Source organism: Sinohyriopsis cumingii, chromosome 9 (assembly GCF_028554795.1).
Source record: "Sinohyriopsis cumingii isolate HCF-2022 chromosome 9, ASM2855479v2, whole genome shotgun sequence".
Classification (NCBI taxonomy): Eukaryota; Metazoa; Mollusca; class Bivalvia; order Unionida; family Unionidae; genus Sinohyriopsis; species Sinohyriopsis cumingii.
This window is the reverse complement of record NC_142969.1, coordinates 96,362,061-96,382,258: the sequence shown is the minus strand read 5'-3', so window position 1 is coordinate 96,382,258 and position 20,198 is coordinate 96,362,061. Positions and strand designations below refer to the sequence as shown.

Below are 20,198 nucleotides of genomic sequence, written 5' to 3'. Positions count from 1 at the left end.
AAATGTGGCAATCCATATGAATCAAAATACTCCACACAACCTTCTTTAGGAAAGTATACGGCTAAACAGTGTGTTCCTGAGAGATTACTGTCATCCGTGTTGATGACATATGCTTGATAGTGTTGGGGTTTGTGATGAGGCAGTTCATCTTTACCACACACAACAGGATTCCAAGAAGCAGTGTACGAACTGTGGGTCAAAAGGTAATAAAGTTCACAGGTATCCATTTTTGTGTTATTTTGTTTTTCTGGTTTTTCTTCACAGGTAATGACAAGTCATCGATTGAATCCGAACTTTTTGCTTGAAAATGTCTAAAAAGTAACCGTTTCTTCGCTTCGTCTCCACACTCTGAGCCAAGAGAGCTTTGAAGTGATGGATCTCTAGAGCCATCAGTGGAGGAGAGGAAGGAACAGGCTAGTCTTTATACCACTGATGCAACACGGCTTCTTCCGAAATTAGACTCCAAGCATCGTCCAGATACTCATCCAATTTTTCTTCTTGACTCAGCATCAGACATTTCTCGTGTTGAATTTGTTTGGGATGATCGTTTTGACAGCCATATAAATCTTTCTTGATCAATTCCGTATTTTTTTCTGCCAGGTGTTTGGCAAATCAGGAGACTAAATGTTCTTGTTCTGGTCATTTGGACTTCATCACTGTGTCCTCCGTCTTTGTCTTGGGGTTCTACTTCCACTAAATCCTCCCATTCCATTTCCAAAGATTTTCCACTATTCAAAGAGGGGATACAGACTTCCATAGTTTCTAATAGTCTAGAATGGCTTCTCTCAAACTGTTGATTTCTATCGTATTATCGAATTCGGCATACAAGATGACGTTCGTTTTGTGTGTGTGTGTGGGGTAGAGCTGTAGTAAACCGAAGTTCCACACGAATCTGGCCAGATTTGATAGGGTGGAAATGTTCCTCTCCGCTACCTTCATCTGGAGTGAAATCAAAAGCCCACAAAATGTAGCCTCCTTCATAATCCTTGTACGTAATGTCGTGGTTGGTGTTGATTCCTAACTATCCTGTGGCTTTGTATAGGGACAAGTACGACCTCAAGTAATTCTTCTTCACAAACTTAGGTTCCAAGGGTCTGGTGCACAAGGTCTTGCCATTGCGACCGACTTCAGTTCTGGATACGTCTTAGTGATAAAAGGTGAAAGGATTTTCTCTGCGAACTCCGTTGAAGCCTGTGTTGCTCACTGTACCAATGATTAAACGTTTGGGTAACTGCCCTTGGAACAGATGATCTTCGATCATGGAGTGCTGTTCAGTGGTAATGGTGAAAGTTTTCACTTCCATGCGTGGTATCGGATACTTGGCAGTCGTTCTGCTCAAAGTGTGACTGGTTTCGTTTCCCACTTTAGGTAACACTTCCACGCGTCGCACGTACAGTCTCGCTTCTTGGAAGACGGTTTTGTAAGCGAAATCAGTTTCATCCATCAAATGGAAAGTGGAACTGATGATATTCAGTCTCAGATGGACATCCACGACGTTCAGCATATACTTCTCTTGCAACCACATGCCTAAATACAAACCATCCATCAGTTCTAAACTTGTGTTGTCTCCTATGATTGTGTCTCGAAAGTCAAAAAATCCCACATTTTTGTATTTTTCCTGCTTGGATCCACTTCGGTGTTGTTAAATTGGCCTGCCGTGTCAGGTTTCCATACCACGGAAGCATCCAGATGAGTGTTCTTGGCTTGTTTTCTGTACGTCAAGAGATTTTCCAGGAACGCTCGGTAAGGGTAAGTATCCTGCTGCTGTTGACTAGTTTGTTATTCAAGTACAAATCCAATGAGCTGAAAAAAGAATGCATAACATTGTTGATGGTAGCTACTGCTCCTGTACTTCATCCTTATCTAGAACTTTGATTTTCAAGTACAAGTAACTGCTATTCAGATCAATGTAATCTTCGGGCTGTTGTTTGATTTGAAACTCGATGGGGGTTGATCCTGAGTCCTTGACAGAGGAAACGGGATTCTACCCATTGGGATTCTTGCATCGTCATCATAGAAGGTGGCATGGCAAACAGATCTAGTTCTAAATTGGAAAAAGACTTTCGGTGCACCATTTTCTTTCTTTCTTTTTCTCTCTGTGACCTTTTTGAATAATAAGAATCAAAATTGGGAGTATATCCTTTCCATCGTACTTTGTCTTCATTGACACGTCGTTTTCCCACTTGACGGGTTCTTCGTTCGAGAATTCTTTCGATGTCGTACACTTCATCTTCTATTTTGGTCACGAGTAATAACTCTGGTAAGTAAAACGTTCCTTTTAACACTTCCCCGTTCATGTCTCCCAATTCATAGACGGTAGGATGACGGCTACGCACTCGTCTAGTGACACGAAACAATTCGGTGGTCCAGTTTGGTAAGTAACCTTTGTCGAAAGTGTGTTTGATTTTGTCAATGCGCACCCAATCTCCTGCTGACAACACTCCACATTTCTTGGGGACAGCCACCATCTGGGACATACCAAACAGGTGCTCCAAAACAGTCACTTTGTTGTCGGGAGTCATTTCTTGGGGGACACATCCGATGCTCGGATGGTAAGACTGGTTGTACGCTTGGACCAGGTGCAGTAAGATGTTAATGTATTTGAGACTTTTGTGTTGATGCGTAAAATATATTCACATGCATTCTTTCAAGATGCGTTGAAAATGTTCCACGATGCTGACTTTGGTTTCGGGATTTTCGGTAGTGAAAAAATGAATTTCACGTTTCTTTGATTCTGTTTGGAAAGTTTGGTTCAGAAATTCAGTGCCTTTGTCGATTTGCCATCGAAGAGGGTGACGACCACTTTGTTTCAACACCAGTTGGAGGGCTCGCACTAACTCACAGCTCGATTTGGAAGTCAATGGCACGACCCAGGCAAATTTGGAAAAGACGTCGATGACACAAACAAATATTTGTAGCCACGACTATAGGCGGCCAAATGAGAGACATTGGCTAAATCGGCTTGCCATTGATGATCGATGCCCTCTACTAGGGTGCGACTTGTGGAAAATTTTCGTCGAATGGGTTTGTGTAAAGTGTATGTGGCTTGTTCTTGTAACCATCGTTGCACTTGAGGTAGAAGGAGATTTTAAAGACGGGTTTTGGCAGCACGATTCAATTTTTGAACTCTTTCGTATCCCACAGGATGGGCTGTATCGTAGTAAATGATGGCTAACACTTTTTCCATGCTACTTTGGATGGGGCGAAATGGTGGTTTGGAAACGGCTTTACATGACCGATTTGCCCAGGGAATAGAAGTCGAGGGTAGTGGTGGCGGTGGGGGTGGTAATCGGATGACTTTGGTCTTCTTTTCTTTTTTCACTTCTGGTTTCCCTTCTTTATTTCTGACTTCTGTAGACATCTTTTTAACCCAAGCTTTGAGATCTTCTCGTTGAGGAGTGGGGGACGGGGTCAACAAGAACGCTGCAATCGTACTAGGAATGGGAGCTGCTGACGGTATTTGAAAGACTTCTCGTACCTCCTCTTCCTCAGGCATTCAAAGAACTGCGTCTGTCTTGACCGCTGAGGGTGGTGGTGATGAACGTTTCCTCAGGGTCTTAAAATCTTTCAAGAGTGGGCAGAGCTGTTTCGTCTAACGCTTTCTAGTGAAAGAGTTGCAGTCGTTACAATAGTTTATCGTACTTTTGCGATTTTTCTGTTTTGGACAAATCGTTGCGATCCATCAACGGTTGCAATTTGTGTTCTAACTGGGACATCTTGGTCAAATGAGGATTGGTAGGTTATTACGGGATCCGTTGTTCTTGCCAACGATAGTACTCTATCCATCATTTTTAAGGCACTAAAGCCAGTTTTCTTTATTCCATTCGATTTCAATGGTCACGTGTCAGGTCTTTTGACTCCAGAGGTCCTTTTTACCTTCTTGGTCCTTTTTCATCTTGCCCCCATGAGTACCCCCAGCATTGTTCCTAATACTCCTATCGGGAATTGTCCTAACAACATGGGTAAAATTCCTGCGCGTTGAACCAGCATCTTCTTTTGACAGATGTGTATTTTCTTTTGGACCATTCGGCAAAGAACGTGTCAATGCCTGCTTAAGCAATGGTTCTGATGTGGAGAGAGAGAGAGAGAGAGAGAGAGAGCCTTTCAAGACATTCATGCAACATTCACACACGGTATCGACAACGTCTTTGGAGGCTGTTTGAATGAGTTGTTTTCGCGTAGTTGAAAGAGCTCTGGACAGGACAGACACGTCCTACTGCTTGGTTAAACGAGGAGGAAAACCTTTTCTTTTCTTTCCTTTTTAGCCAGAGAGTGGTGTGCACTTCTTTTAGGGGACATCTTTGGGAGTTCAGGAACACAAAACACAAAATCCCCATCATTTACCGCATGTCTTTTTATACTGGAAAGCTTCGCCATAGATTGTCTTTACGTCGTATCAACTTGATGACATGCATCACACATGGAGGGGTTAGCAATGGATTAAATCGAGACAGTTCCTGCTTAGATAAATCTAGTAAACACTGTAACATGCCCGATCTCTCTTGGACTTTGATTTTGGGGGAAGGTACTTTGTCAGCAGGTGCTACTGCAGCAAAAGAGGAAGAGGGTTTCACCGATGGAGAAGTGTTTGGAGACGCGGGCTTCCATTGTTTCATCGAATGAGGAAGAACGGCTGTCAAATTGGGTTTTGCGGGCATCACCAACAACGGAGAAGCGGAGGAACCTCAGGCTACTCAAGACGCGATCACCCTCGCTTTAGGTCGTGGTTTGAGAATGTAATGTTGCGGCCTATCCGAATTATCTCTCTTGCAGGTAGAAACTATTTTCTGTGATCTTTTCTTTTTCTGTGGGCTTTTCTTTTCCTAGGGCTGTGACCTGGTCTTGACACAGCTGATCTCTCTTGGGAGTGGCTTTTTTTTGGGGGCAGGACTTTCGGGGCATTAGGATCCCATTTTAAGAGGGAGCGAATGATGACAACTCCTAGAGAACGCTACCTTAAAGTTTCAAAATGATTTGCTTTTTTGGTTTGAGTGTCGATACGGGGATCAGCCAGTCGCGTAAAGGCTACTTTGTTTCTGTCAAAAAAGCGTTTGGTTTGATGTGGAAGTTGAATGATGCTTTGGAGTAATTGACGTGCTGTCACCGTAAACCATCGTAAGACTTCTTTGAGACTGACGAGCACGTGTTTTGGGATTTTTTTTCGCGACTGTTGCCGTACAAGGCACGAATCAATTTGACGGGAAGATGAGACTGAAGGGACGTCATGTTCATGCTGTGTGAGACAGAGCCAAAATGTCCGAGGGTTATATATATTTTTTTTCTTGTTGTTAAGCCGACGACGGAGACTTGTGCATGACAGGCCCTCCGTGTTGGTACCAGTGGTGAAACAGAGGCGTACGAAATCGCAAATAATCGGGGGTGGTTGCGTTTTAAATCCAAGAGTAAATAGGCGTGTTGGGCTTGAGTGGCATCGTCTTACGGATGAGTCAGCCAAGGTGTTCCTAACTGTTTGGCTTAGATTTGCACTTGAGATTTATCTCTATAGCTTTTAAACAAGACCACGTAATGAGCATTTAGACTAATGGTGCGATGGGCTTTACTTTGTTGAAACAAATTTTGAGTGATCTAAATGGCACCGGCATTACGATGATGCCCTTTGCGCGTAAACCACAGTTTAATTTCTTCTTCGTCTTCTCTTAACATGTCGTAGATAATGACCAGATGATTTTGACTGGGGCCAGACACGATCCCGTCGTCTTCGCCAGGAATGCATTCCACAAACATGACGCAATCGCCTTGACTTTCTCGCAAGAGATTGCACGCCGATTGCCAATCTTTGCAGCAACACACAATTAGCTGTGGTGAACGACGATCGATCAAATGATGTTTATGTTCTATCAAACGTTTGACAAATTCGGTTTTGCCTGAACCGCTAGGTCTTGCAAATAACATATTAAAGGGATGGCGAAGATGCAAGGCCTCCCAACTAGCACGATCTAAGTGTTCGTCGATGACTTTGAGAGTGGAGGAAAAGGGAGCAGTGACAGCAGAGGTGGGCATAGTGTAGGGAATGTCATTTTGACGCTAAGACAAGAGTTTTTATACTTTTTTGTTTTTTTATAAAATGGAACAACACGAAAGACAAGAATATATAAAAGCCAAATGGTTAAGTACAGCGATAAAATACACATCACAACGATCAAAGTGGAATATAAACAAGTGATTCTACAACATGGTTTTGGTAACAAAGGTGCCCTAGGGATAGTGTGTAATGTTCTTACGGTCTCTACATTGGGTACAATCACACAGGTGTCCTCCAGGAATAGCCTTTCGGGAAATTCCATGACAGTCCTGTCCTGAAGGGAGTTTTTGTCCTCGGTGTCAAGTTCTTCTGGCACTGTCACTAAAACTGGTTTAAAAGTTACTTTTGTCACTGGATGTTTGAATTTAGGATCACGACTCTTGGGCATAACTGGCCACTTCTTTGGTCTAAGCCTCAAGATCCCAAATTTTCCAGACACGTACATCTTTCTAGTGAGGGTGTAAATTATAAGCTACACGTCGTCCACATCTTCAGTACCTAAAAGTTGACGAGGTCAAGAAGTATCCATATGAAAACGCAAGGCTTTTAACAAAATGAGTCTCTCGTGGACATTTTAAAGGACCACTTTCATGTTTTATTTGGTAGTAAGTACTGTTTGTAAAGAATCCACAAGGAATCGACTGGTATACGAAATCTCAGAAAGCAGGTCACTAAGACACAAACCACACGTCGATCCCAATTCATGGGACATAGTTCTCGTAATAAGTATTGCTAATCCTCCACCGTTTGAATACTCTCATTGATTTCCTTCCCACGTATCGTCGATGGGGCCTAAGATCCATTGGGCAAAATCGTCAGCGTGTTAGGTCCCCGACAGATTTTTTCACGTCCTCCTGCAATCTTGCTGCAGTGAGGGCAATGACTAAAGATAGGCTCTTGGATTAACTTCTCGCACGCTAGATGAACCACACAGAAATTAGGAATGTGATTGCCGGACTCTTGCATGCATTCGAAATCGTAAAAGATGAAATTCCGTTTCTTCTGGTTATATTCTTCTTGTTTGGAATGGTGTTTTTGAATGCAGCATTCCTGTTCCAAGTCTACGATTTGGCGACAAATGTGACATCGTTTCTTTCCTGAACATACGTGTTCCTTGGCATTATTGGTACGCATGCCTTGTCCACAAGTAGGGCACAATCTCAGGAGCTGACAAGCACCTTTCTGCTGTGAACCTTGCATCCTTAGATGTTGTTGGTAACATGCAAGGCTGACAGAAGTTCGCTGACAAGCAGGGCAATGCACCCGTTCTTGTCCTTCGTCAAGACAGGGTTGAGAGGCCAAACATCATGAGCATTGCGATCCACAATGCTTGTGTTGCTCTCGATTGTTATAGCCAAAGTCAGAATCCTCACAGTAGTAACTGCATCCCAGGAATGCAGCGATACTGATGATGGCATCGAAATGTTCATCGTGATGATAGACGTGAATATTTTTCCGTCTTTGAAATCTTTGCCCCGAAACAACAAAGTTTCACGCATTTCTTGAGGGTGTACTTCAAGTTGTAGCGTGGAGCCAATGCGTCTTGCAATTTTTGTATCTCAGGAACGCCACAGGGTGTGTCTTTGGATAAACCCGCATGTTGTAACAAGAGTTCTGCTTCTCTTTGTTTGGTTCGGTCCGATTGTCGAATATTCTCCGAGTCTCGTTTCCATTCTGCCGTGTCGTTCTTGTCGGCATAGGTTCGTCCCACATCGATTGCACGGGCTAAACACATCTGGTCTTGAGGATTGTTAACTTGAACGAGGCTTTTATTGGTACTGAAAAGTTCGTCCACCAATAATATCTTTCTGCGTCCTGTCCCTTGGGAAAGAGAAACGTGGGTAATGAACAGTGTCGCTTTTCCATCGGTGATGTGAAAATTGTCCTTGGCTTGTTGCACGTGTTGAATCTTGTTGATGACTTTGGAAGGTGTCAATTATTCTGGGCTGCTAAACTCGATCCAAACGGGGGACATCAAACTGTCGTGATGAATGGAAAGTCTCACGCGACCGTCTTCTTTGGCAGGACATTGCCGTATCAGTGAGGATAACAAAGAATCCCACACATCGGTGATGAACCCCTCTGATTTCTCCAACGGTACGTCGGATTTGAAATCTTTAAACTTCACAGTGTACTTGTAAGCCTTAGTTTTAAATTTTGTAGAGGAACACTTTTCATTCACTCGAATGTAGTAGTACTTTTGAGGAGTAAATGGTGGACTTGGGTTGGGTACAGACTCTCTGAGTCTGGATTATGTCTCAGTCATGTCATCTTCAAAATCGCTGGCATGAATTTGAGCCAAGACTTCAGCTACTTTGCGATGCGATAAATCACGTTTTTGCCTCCTATTTTCTTCTTCTTTCTCTACGAAATGATGCGATCGTTTCATCTTGACTGCAAAAAGTCAAATGACTACATTTTAAACGCCATGGGTCCCTATATCGATGTCAAACCAGGATCTTCCCTACATAAAGGGTTGGTGTCTTCCCTTCCAGTATTCATTTCACTCTTAAACCGACCAGGACGAAGGAAGAGCCCACACAGATCGAACTTCTGGTCAGAGCTTTGCGAGATGCCATAAGAAAGTTTTTTTTTTCAGACAAGCCAAGGGACTCCTCCCCCTCCTTTCGAGATAAAAGTAAAAATACTCGCTATATATGCAAGAAGAAAGGGCATTGGGATACAGAGTGTCCTGACCGTCAAAAAAGTAAGGCAGGTGTCAGAAGAAACAAAAGTCACGATACCTATTATCATTGTCAAGAGAAAGGACATTGGTCTTCAGAATGCCCTAAAAAAACTACAGGAGCAAGTGGAAGAGAGGGGTTCAGAACATGAAAAAGAGGTATCCTCCCAAAAGCAAGAACCTAGACACGTCCAGAAAGAGAGAAAAGAGAAGAAAAGAAGACGATGAGAAAGTGAGGAAGAAGAGGAGGAAAAACCTGTGAACGTGAAGAAATTAAATTTAAAGTGAAAAAAAAATGACAAAAAAGAACTCCAAGAACTTTTTAATATGTTGTGTTGTGAATTGGATTGGACAATTTGTACCAGAATAGACCAGACAGAAAACGTAAGTGTCTCTTGGTTTTGATTTTTATAATCGTAATAAGAACCTGCGCTCACGCACTCACTAACACACACATACACAAAACGGCAAAAAGAAAGGGATTTTGAGTTTTAATTTGATTTTTGCAAAATGAATATAATCTCTTTTAGAGCAGTGAGTGGCCCTGAAAAGGACCCTTGGCTGTTTGTTTTTAAAATACAACAACTCAGGAACGGGAAGTAATCAGCTTTAATCGCCTTAAATCTTTTCCACGGCTAAGGCCTACTTCTGGATTGGCTCCTGTCAATGATTTGGTAGTAATCACTAGGGTGGGTATCTCAGTCGTAGTAACAAGGTTGGGCTTTTTGGCACGGGAAGGTCTTTTCCTCTTGGGTCGTAATAAAGAAGTCAGATACATTTGTTTCAGACTCATTAACTCTGCTAAAATGTCTAAGAGTACCGTCACCGTTTGACTTTCACCGTCCTCCTTCTCTCCTAGACTTTGTTTCTTCTCTGCTTCTGCTTCTTCTTCCTGTCGTTTCTATCTTCTTGTCTCTTCGTCTTGCTGTTGAAGGAGAAAAGTTTGTTCTGCTTCTTTCTGCTGCTGTAAAAAAGACATTCTCCAATTCTCCTTTCTGGCTCTGTTTAAAATCCTCGACGTGTGGTAAGGAAGATGGTGACGAAGGTGCTGGTACTGGACCAAATTCTAGCGAAGAAGAGAGAAAATCGACTAAATCCCAATTAAAATCTGCCTCTTCTGGAAGTAAGGCTGTGTTCACTTTGGTAGCCGCTGATATACCATCGCTCCTCATCTCCACGGCCGGTACACCTCAATTCATCATCTTCTTAGTTTCCGTCATGTTTCAAAACTCTGATTCCCTGCGCACAGACGCTATCGCACCTATATAAGGAATGTGACGTCACGTGCAGCTCTCTTCGGGTTGGAAGACATACTCCGCACTGTAACTGAATTTTGTACGGCGTGTTAGGATTGGTGAAGAAACTCAATCCGTTTCGATCCACTCTTCCACTATAAATGACCCCGTTCACTTCATTCCCTTCACCTGCTCTCGTCACAAGATGGGGACTAACGTTGAATCAGCTACCCTCGTATCGTCGATGGTGTTCCGTACGGACTTACCCATGTATGTCAGATCATCATGGGCAATCATCCGGATCACGGATACGAGCGTTTGGAAAAGAAGTATCTCTGTGGAGAGACAAGGCTGTCTGAAGAAAGTTCTCATCTACGGTCCAGAAGTCAGAAGAAGTTTGAGGAAGAGAGGAAGACCTACGATATGCCTTCTATGTTAACGGAATAATATTAACAAAAACCAAAGGCCTTTTTCAGTACCACTCATATGCCTCGAAAAAAGAGTTGCTTTCTTGCCTAAACTTTTTTAAAGTCGGTATTATAGTTGTTTGTGTAATAGCTTGATGTTCATCAATCTAGGTATGTGTCGTATATCTATTTCTCTGCTATAGAGAAGTTCTATGTCCCGCCCCGTCAAGAGCTGTTTTATTGGTATAGTTTATGAACTTGCTGAACTTACCCGCTACCCGTTACCTGCTACCCTATACACCAACCCAACTTTCCCTTGTCACTATATTCCCCATGTTCAATTTCCCTTGACGCTTAACGTGCCCAGGCTGTACTAAAAAATATCTTGACCCCAAAAGTGCACAAGGTGTGTGTGTGTGTGTATGTGTGTGTGTGTGTGTGTGTGTGTGTGTGTAATGTATGTAATGTATTTTATCATTGACACTAAACGTGGCCATAGTGATTGAAAAACTGTTGACCCTAAAAATGCCCACGACCATTTTGACTGGGTTTTCCATTTACACCAAACAGTCCCACTATACTACTTAAGTTGTCATCTTAAAACTGTACCTGAAGTGGGAAGATTAATGTTCCGCTATATCTGATATCCTGTAAAAGACATTGCACTGACATTACAAAGCTTGTTGATAACATTAGGAATTGTTGACACCGAAGCCCACAATTTACTAACTAAATTGTTGATATAATAAATTATGTGTGGGAAGCTAACACCCGGGGCAAGACGTTTATCAGAGAAAGCCAATAAACATAGCATGCACCGGCTGAACAAACGAGGTGAGAAAATACTTAGCGATCCAGAGAAATTAAGTAAATTTCAGACAGAAAGCAATACTGTCCTTCTGAAATTCTGATGATAATTTTCGGTTTTACAAAAGAATTCGTACTTAGCAATTTACAATACACTAGTATAAGACATGTTTTTGTTTTTTTTAAAATCCAAAATATTTCAGAAAATTGAAATTGGTCCGAATATACTTTCAGGACTCAGCGTACTAATGATATGGAAGAATGGGTACCAATCTAAAATAAAATAGAGTGAATATGTATTTAGTTGGTCAGGGTCGGTTGATAATGAAAGTAGGAGTTTAGTAAAAAGAATATATATCCTAGTTGTAACTAAAAAAAAAAATAGAGGCAATCTTTATTGTTGGAATTTCAGTTCTTTAACAGGCCTGAGTTTTGAAAAAAACTTCTGAAGTTAGCACCTGGCTCGTTGGTTCTGAATTGAAAACACGTTTCAAACAGATGTATAGCCAGAAATGACACGGCTGGGTTTCTCAACAAAGATGCTGCGATGAAGGACGTGACAATACTAATTAATATAAATTTGATCAGGAGCATTCAGAAATTTAAAGTTATTGAATTTTAGTATCATAGTTTTATTATGAGAGTTGAATTAGTACCGCAAGTCCTTCTCAACATCCCATTCGGCCGCCATGTTTGCATATTTGATACTGTCAAACATGTGATTACAGTTTCATAAATATGATTATATTTGTAATATTAGAGATTGATTAGTGACAAATACAAATATTTTGTAAAATAACTGATATAATTTTGGAACTATTTTGTCATGAAAAATGAAAATATGATTTTATTAAATTAAGATTATAAGAGATTTCTGAGTAATTTCCATAATTCCTTACTAACGAAAACTACCGAAGTAGCGGTTTATTGAAGAAGTACCATGATAGGTACCACCGGAAATAAATATTGCGTTAGAACGGTATACCGGTAATAACGCGCACTTGAATGTATATCATTATCAGGTATGTTTACTGCCGAAAAGGCACATTTTGTCCTGCTTCCATCTGCAATGGTCAGAAACGGCCTTCCGAGTAAGCTAGGGTGTATATAAAATGGATGAATATGTGTGATCATAAACAAAAAAACTTAATTCATGTTAGTGTAGCATAAAATGTGGGCCACATTGACCTGCTTTTGGTTCTAAGGTTGTAGTATTACCACAGATGCATCCAATATTCAGTTTCATAATTAATTCAACTGACATATCATCCAATAAATGATTATCGAACGCACAATTTTAATAAAGCCAGTGAAACATGAATTAACGTCACAAAGACCTCTTTTTGAGACAATGTTATAGAACTTAACAAGTTCTCATCAGGTTTCATAATTCTACGTAGAATAATATGCAGACAGCGCGTCAAAAAAAAAAAAAAAAAAAATCCGTGCCATCATAAGCAAAATGCAAAAGCAAAATCATAGCCATTAAAAGATTAAATACATGTCATCACGAGCTATTCCTGTTGTACCGGTATAGTACTAACAGATATACATAACATTGTCAGTTTGCCGATTGTGATATGAAGACTGCTTGAGAGTAAACATAAAACATAAAATGTAACACCGGTGAGTAACACATATTATATGAACATTAATGACTTCGTAATTAAATATGGGAGTAGTGCTGGTCAAGATGTACCTCCACACCAAGTTTAATCATTCTAAATTGAATAGTATTTACATAGCATGCAATCATGTTTACACAGCATGCCACCAGCCTTAGGGGTCGTGATCTAAAAGGAAAACATTGGCATAATCCAATAAACTGTGAAATGTAGGCCAGTTAACTTGTACATGACTGTGGTACTAAGAGAGATGTATACAATCGTTTAGTTTAAGTCATATGCAGTTAAGGAAATTTTAAGACAAATCAGTGAAGCATGAAATATCGATCAAGTTGATCTACTTTTATGGTCAGGACGTATCACTCGAAAGTATGCCTTCTCGACAAGTTTCTTTATTCCAGGCGGAACACTGTGTATACAGGGCGCAAAAAAAACCCCACTATCTGGTCATGAGCTAAACACAAAAAATTCACCATTTTGTCGAAAAGATGCCGTGCTAAAATGATGCATACACTCATCTTATTTGACGATTCTGGCATAAACAATGCTTGTACGTGAACCAGAGTCAGTGAAATATGGGTCACCATGACCGACGTTTGTGGTGGGCGTGTTCAGCAACATGCATCTCCACACTTAATTTCATGATTCTGAGTATAACAGTATGTACATAGATTGCCAATATATAATGGCAAAAGCAAAAACCTATCTTAAGTACGTATAACGTGATATGTAGGTCACCGTGACCTATATTCTTGAAAAGGTACGGCACTAACAAATATGCACACAGTCATCTAGTTTGGTGATTCTTGCACGCACAGAGCTTGGGGACAACTTAAAACATCCATTGTTAGTTTACCAAGTTTCATTCTACCAAGATGGGTGTAATGTTTTGTGTGAAGCTTTGCTAAACGCAATGAATGAAGCATAAAATATCGAAGATAAAGCACAATTAAGCAGGCAGTAATTGCAGATAACTAAATCATGAGGTCATTAAATGTCATAAAGGAAAACGAATCGTTTAGGACAACAGCAAAGCCAAAGTGATCAAGAAATAAGAGATGCCAGTGGTTGGCAACGACAAACCGTATAAAACCAAAACAGATCACTTTTAAACATACGAAAATTGTGTTTTAATCTTTCTGTTATGATCATTTATTAAATAGATGAAAACTGTCTATCCTTTTATCATTCTGCCGTGATTATTAAAGTATGTACTTCTTGGCATTTGTTTTGTTAAGAAGGTGGGAGTTTTAGGCGCACTGGACTTTTTAGTTAGACATAAAATTTTAAAAGGTAGGAGCAACACGGCTGTTTATACAGTATGTGTATTCCGTGGAAATGTGAATATAACTATAGTGTCCTATAATTATCACTTTCTTAACTACTTAAGCATCAAAGGAATACTACACCATCCACGGAAAGTTTAGCAAAATTTAGAACCATACTTTCCAAACGCACATAAGAAGTTGGAAAGTCCTTCGACCATGTTAGGAAGACAAACATTCATTCTAAAAGTTGAAGCATATATAAATAAATAAACAAGCAAACAAACGAATGAATGCATACATACATACATACATACATACATACATACATACATAAAAATTGCAATGACAACTAGAGTTATAAAAAAAAGAATGCACACATTGAGGAAATTTGCACAATCGCATAGCCTGCAATAGTCTATATACTCAAATACATTAAGCCTAGCTGTATTATTTACTTCTTTTCTTGAAAACAATACCTCAGTATTTTCCATTTTTTAAAATTCTTTTTTGCTTTCACGACAATATTGGATTAATATGTCCTAATGACACAGCTCTACATAGTCCGATAAATCAACCCCCAAAATCTGTGATGGACAATATGTGGGTCTCATGTCACCTGTTCATTAAACTGTACAATTTTGATGCAGTCAAATATGTCCGGAACAAATATGCGTACACCTTGGACACACGGGTTAATAGTAACAACCATATCTAGCGCAACATTGAAAATAGCCGCAGGACAGGGGTTGTGTAGTCCGAGTACTCTCTGACCCTTGCCACCCAATTTTTTATATTTGGACATTTATGTTGAGTGTAGCGTCAGAATATATTGCCTATCGAACACTTGGAATTCACCGACAACATTTGGTGTCGGCATAGGGTGTGTTTGTGTTTGTGTGTGATTTTGGATTTTTAAGGTAGCTTTTTTAAAATAAAAATCAGTCATATATATACGATGTCTGCAGTGTGGCAGTTTAAAGTGATGTATAGCACTGGGGCATCATGCCGCAGACATGTAGCATGATGTCCCACCCAGACACTTTATTCTGACACCAGACCGACCAGCCCTAACACTAACCTCTTAATGCTGAGTGCCAAACGATGCAGCTTTTAGGTGTCTACCATTTTAATGTCTTTGGCATGACTCGTCGGGGTTCGAACCAAGGCGGACGCTCTAACCACTAGGCCACATGAGAGGCTGATGGCATAGGGTAACCGCTTACTAGCCGGCCTAGCAAACTTAAACAACCTTTCATCGAGATATACCTGCACGAAATCGATAGGAATATGATTTATTTTCTCAGCAATCACGAGCATAGCATTAGTTAAATCTTTAATCCGCTGACAGACGAGACGAAACTACAGCGTTGATGAAATTTGACTCGCATCTTCCAGTTGCACTTCTAGTCACATAACTACACAAATCACGCAACCTACATGTCAATGCTGACACCAAACGGTGTCGGCGAATTCCAACTTTTCGATAGGCAATGGACTCTGACCCTTAAACCCAACATAAATGTCTAAATATCAAAAATGGGATGGCAAGGATCAGATGAAACTCGGACATGGGGTTGTGCTATTCCACGTGGATTTACCCATCACCAAACAAAGGATTTGCTCCGGAAATATAATGTACATGTCACCAAAAGAGCCCTTCAACAATCGTTAGATCCACACCCACGTGACGAGTAATACCGGTAAGTCTATAAAATGTGCACCGAAGTTTCAATGAATAGGTGATATCAGGTCATAAAACGCCAATCAATATCATCACGGGTGAGGGGATGATTTATCGGCATAAGCTCAACACTGAGATATGTTTCATTTGACGTTGGAGATAACATTACCTACCAAACCCTTCCTTCTGGTGCTGATCTACCAGACTCCGTTCCACAGGATCCAAGGAAGAAAACTTGGGGAGCTTAGAGTTTTTGTCAGGAAGGCAGTACAGAAATACAGGAAATGTCTCTTTCTCTTTCGGGCCTCTCTTCCGTCTGTCTTTTCTCTTTAATAGCTGCATTGCATGCATCACCATGCTGGGATTTGCAACTCCAGTAAACCTAGAGAAATTGTCTATTCCCGGTCTTAGAACCCTTGGAACTGTAGGGCGAGGCCTATTTTCTGCCATATTATGCACGAGCACTCGTTGTTGATTGCAAAACCCATGTACTGGCTGGTGAATGGCGTCCTTAGACTGGGGTACTGATGGAGAAGGATGAGTGACGCTGGGTGTAAATTCTTGCGCTCCGCTATTTTGCGGCTGAAATGGACGATTGGGATTTTGTTGATACACAAATACCCTGCCTTCGTTTGAATTTCTTCTGTTAGAAGAGATATTGTCTGGCGATGGCGATACCCCTTGGACAGAAGAAGCCATCATTGACTGCTGCCTGTCTACAGTGAAACCATCACCCTGATTCTGATGAGGATGTAACGACTGTGACGCCATCCCACCGCTGCCACCAACGTTGGCCAACATTTGTCTCGCCAGTTGTACCATCAACATCTGGTTGGTGTTCTGTTCTTGCATGCCATGACGTGTGTCCTCTCCGGCCAGAAGTTGTCTGGCGAGATCCACCATGCTTAATCCCGTCTGCATCGACGACTGACCTTGACCCATTCCAGCATGTTGCTGCTGCTGCCGAGATTCATTGATCAGAAAGGAAGCCAGTTGCATCATTAGACGATTGTTTTCATCCATGTTGAAATCGGGTAACACAGGTTCTCTGCAATATCCAGAAAACTAATTAGCATATTATAAATTCATATTACAGGGTTTCCATGCTTATATAGGAAAGTAAAACTTAAGAAGTGAAAGTAATATCAAATTTATTTCACCGAAGAGACTTAGATCCAAATATCACTCTAAATCTATAATACATAGTATATACTATACATGTTCATTTACGTCAGATGTTTTTAGATAATAGCGGGTTTACAAATTCAAATGGTGAGTCAAGGCTTCGGGCTTAATACATTTTCAGCCCCTGCAAGTCGAAAAGAATTCTATCCAGTTTCAATATCCGCCCATGTAAGGAGAAAGGAAATGGACCAAACGTTATCCCTTTCATATCTGTATACAAATTTAATGTCTTTGGCAATCAATAACATTCTTACATTATCCATGTGATATCGGTCGAAAATAACATATGTGGTCAAAATATTATTTTTTCTAAAATAATAAAATTGACTGATCGCAAGATGAGCACGCGACAGTAGCTGACCCAGGATGGTCTGATGGAAGAAGTTCGGCACGCCAACCATTGGGCCACTGATTGGAAGAAAGCGAAAGCAAAAGAAAACGTATGTATGTATGTATATATGTATGTATGTATGTATGTATGTATGTATGTATGTATGTATGTATGTATGTTTGAAGCACTTTTTTGCGGATGACTGCTCTCATGGCACGCACAGAAGCAAATCTCCAGATCATCGTTACTCGCTTCGCGGAAGGCTCGAGACTCTTCGGACTCACTATTAGTCTGAACAAGACAGAGGTTCTTTACCAACCCATCAAAGGTACCATAGTTTGCCCCCCCCCCCCATTGTGTCTATAGAAGACACCCAACTGAAAGCTGTCGATCACTTCAAGTACCTTGGAAGCATCATATCTTCCGATGGATCGCTAGAAAAAGACATAACGGCATGCACCAGCAGCCTAGTCAGTCATTAAGACGTCGCCGCTCTCGCGTGTTGAGTCACAGGAATATCAAACTGTCCACCAAGATAAAGGTATGTAAAGAAGGTGTGCTAACAAGCCTCTTGTATGGATGTGAGACCGGGACAACATACATGAAGCACATCAAGCAACTTGAGTGCTTACACACGAGAGCCCTTTGCTGGATTATGGGCGTCAGGTGGCAAGACAGAGTGACGAACCTAGAAGTGGTGGACAGAGCAGGTTTAACCAGTATTGAAGCAATGGCCATGAGAGCCCAACTCTGGTGGATGGGTCATGTCATCCGTGTGGAGGAGTCACGAATGCCACGTTATATTTTGTATGGACCTCTATCTAGTGGACACAGAAGAATTGCTCGTCCGAAGAAAAGATTCAAAGACTCCTCAAGGACAGCCTGAGATGCTGCTCGATATCTATGACAAATCTCGAGTCCTGTGCCAAGGATAGACCTGGCTGGCGTGCAGCTGTTAGCAATGAGTGAAAAACCTTCGATGATGCCCGCAGAACGAAAGTCGCCGACACCAGGGAACGCTGGAAAGCCTCAACGTCAAGAAATCAACCTATACCTCCTGTGTACACACTGCTCCAGGACATGCGCATATCGTATAGGACTCATCAGCCACACGAGGACCCATCAGCGAAGAACAGCGCAGGATTGACTTCATCGAGCATGATGGTGAACGAACACACATGTATGTATGTATGTATGTTCTAGGTTCGTCACTGGTATGTATGCATGCATGCATGCATGTATGTATGCATGTATGTTTTTTAACCGAAGACTATATTTTTGTTACATAGTTAATTTGCTTATGCTCTGGTTTAATTATAAACTTAATACTGAACTAGATATAACGTGGAAGGGTTTGTAAGTTACCAAACAGTTAAAATCTAACTGAACACGACTTCATAAAACTAAAACCACAAATATGAAATTCTGCAGTTATGCTGTTTAAGAGACGACTAAAAACGAAATAATTTCTGCCCGATTTTACAGTATATATTAGTTAAAGTGATATATATATATATATATATATATATATATATATATATATATATATATATATATATATATATATAGGTAGCAAGTTTATCTAACTGAGGAAATGAAGCTGAATAGTTTTCATGATATTCAATCAGTAACTTTTTTTATTCCAAATGCAATGCTTAAATCATTTAACAGCATATTTCCCATTCCAGCTGACTTTCCGGTCCAACTGACTTCCCGATCCAATTGACTTCCCACTCCAAATGACCTTCCGGCCCATTTGACTTTCCGGTCCAATTGACTCCACACTCTAACAGACTTTCCGGTCAAAACTGAATTTCCACTTCAATTGACTTTCCACTCCAATTGACTTTCCGGTCCAATTTACTTTCCCCTCCAATCGATTCTCTAGTCCAAATGACTTTCCGGTCGAAGTGAATAATTATACTTTTATGCTTACTGAAACATCAAGAACATTCTACACGGTCTTTTGATAAATTTCAAACGTTCCTTCACTTTGCCAATTTCCAAGTATTCAGATTCTACCATCGAATCAGTCTGTGTCGACTAATGCGGTGTATCATTGGACAAGGCACTTTACTCCTATTGTTCGGTACTAAATAACCCACTTGTGTTGCTGTGCTTAAAACGCAGATAAAAAATCAGCGTCCTAATTGTTTTGGAAATACAATATGAATAAACAATGCTTTGTGCGTATAAGAAAATGAGTGCATCATAATTCTCACTAAACTATATTAAACATGGTTAAGTGACTCCAACAATCAAACTCAATGAAACCTTATAAATGTCATGCTGCATATAAAATTTGGTCTGACATCCATTTATAACACATGACAAAATTACTCCCGATGGAAATTACAATGGAAATCATACCCTGTGACAATTAAAAAACACGTGGAAACGTTATATCCTGTAGAAATGAAACAACGGGGATTGGGACAACCAGAGAGCATAGCTGTGTGCAATGATAATGTAAAGCCTACCCCTCTCTCCCGCCCCCCAATTTTTAAAAAATAATTTGAATTTGAACTTTTTTAAGTCAAAGAAAAAGAGTATTTCATAAAGAAGGGTACAAAGTTCCATCAAATGATGAAGAGGACAGAAAGCAAAATAAAACTCCGGCAAAATGGTATCAGTCTACTCAACCATTTCCGATCACGTTATATTTCTGTCATTAGAGTCTTTATATACGCCGTGAAAAATGTCACGCATGCTCTGTTTAACTATAAAGGTTGTAGGTGTTGAGTGAAGGTGAGTGATTTACTGACATTTGTGGGCCATAGTGGCCGAATGGTCGAAATAGCTCACCTTTACATATCACTGCCATGTCACCTCTGTCTGCGTGTATTCGTCTCAGACTCGGTCAGTGTGTGTGCATGCGCGCGCGTGTGTGTGTGTGTGTGTGATTTGGAGTTTTAACGAACTTTAAGATTTTT

General features: G+C 40.7%; 1 protein-coding gene across 3 annotated transcripts in view; it reads right to left on the bottom strand.

Moving 5' to 3' along the window:
* LOC149792285 (F-box only protein 3-like) overlaps positions 1-20,198 on the bottom strand; it is a 109,820-nt gene that overhangs the window by 12,938 nt on the left and 76,684 nt on the right. For 2 of the 3 annotated variants that reach the window (XM_089970843.1, XM_089970841.1), the window contains exon 2: positions 15,923-16,797. In XM_089970843.1, the coding sequence (XP_089826969.1) occupies positions 15,923-16,772 (850 nt within the window). In that variant the 5' untranslated portion in view covers positions 16,773-16,797. Of the gene's footprint in view, positions 1-15,922; positions 16,798-20,198 lie in introns of those variants that run through there. The other variant, XM_089970847.1, reaches the window with a different exon arrangement.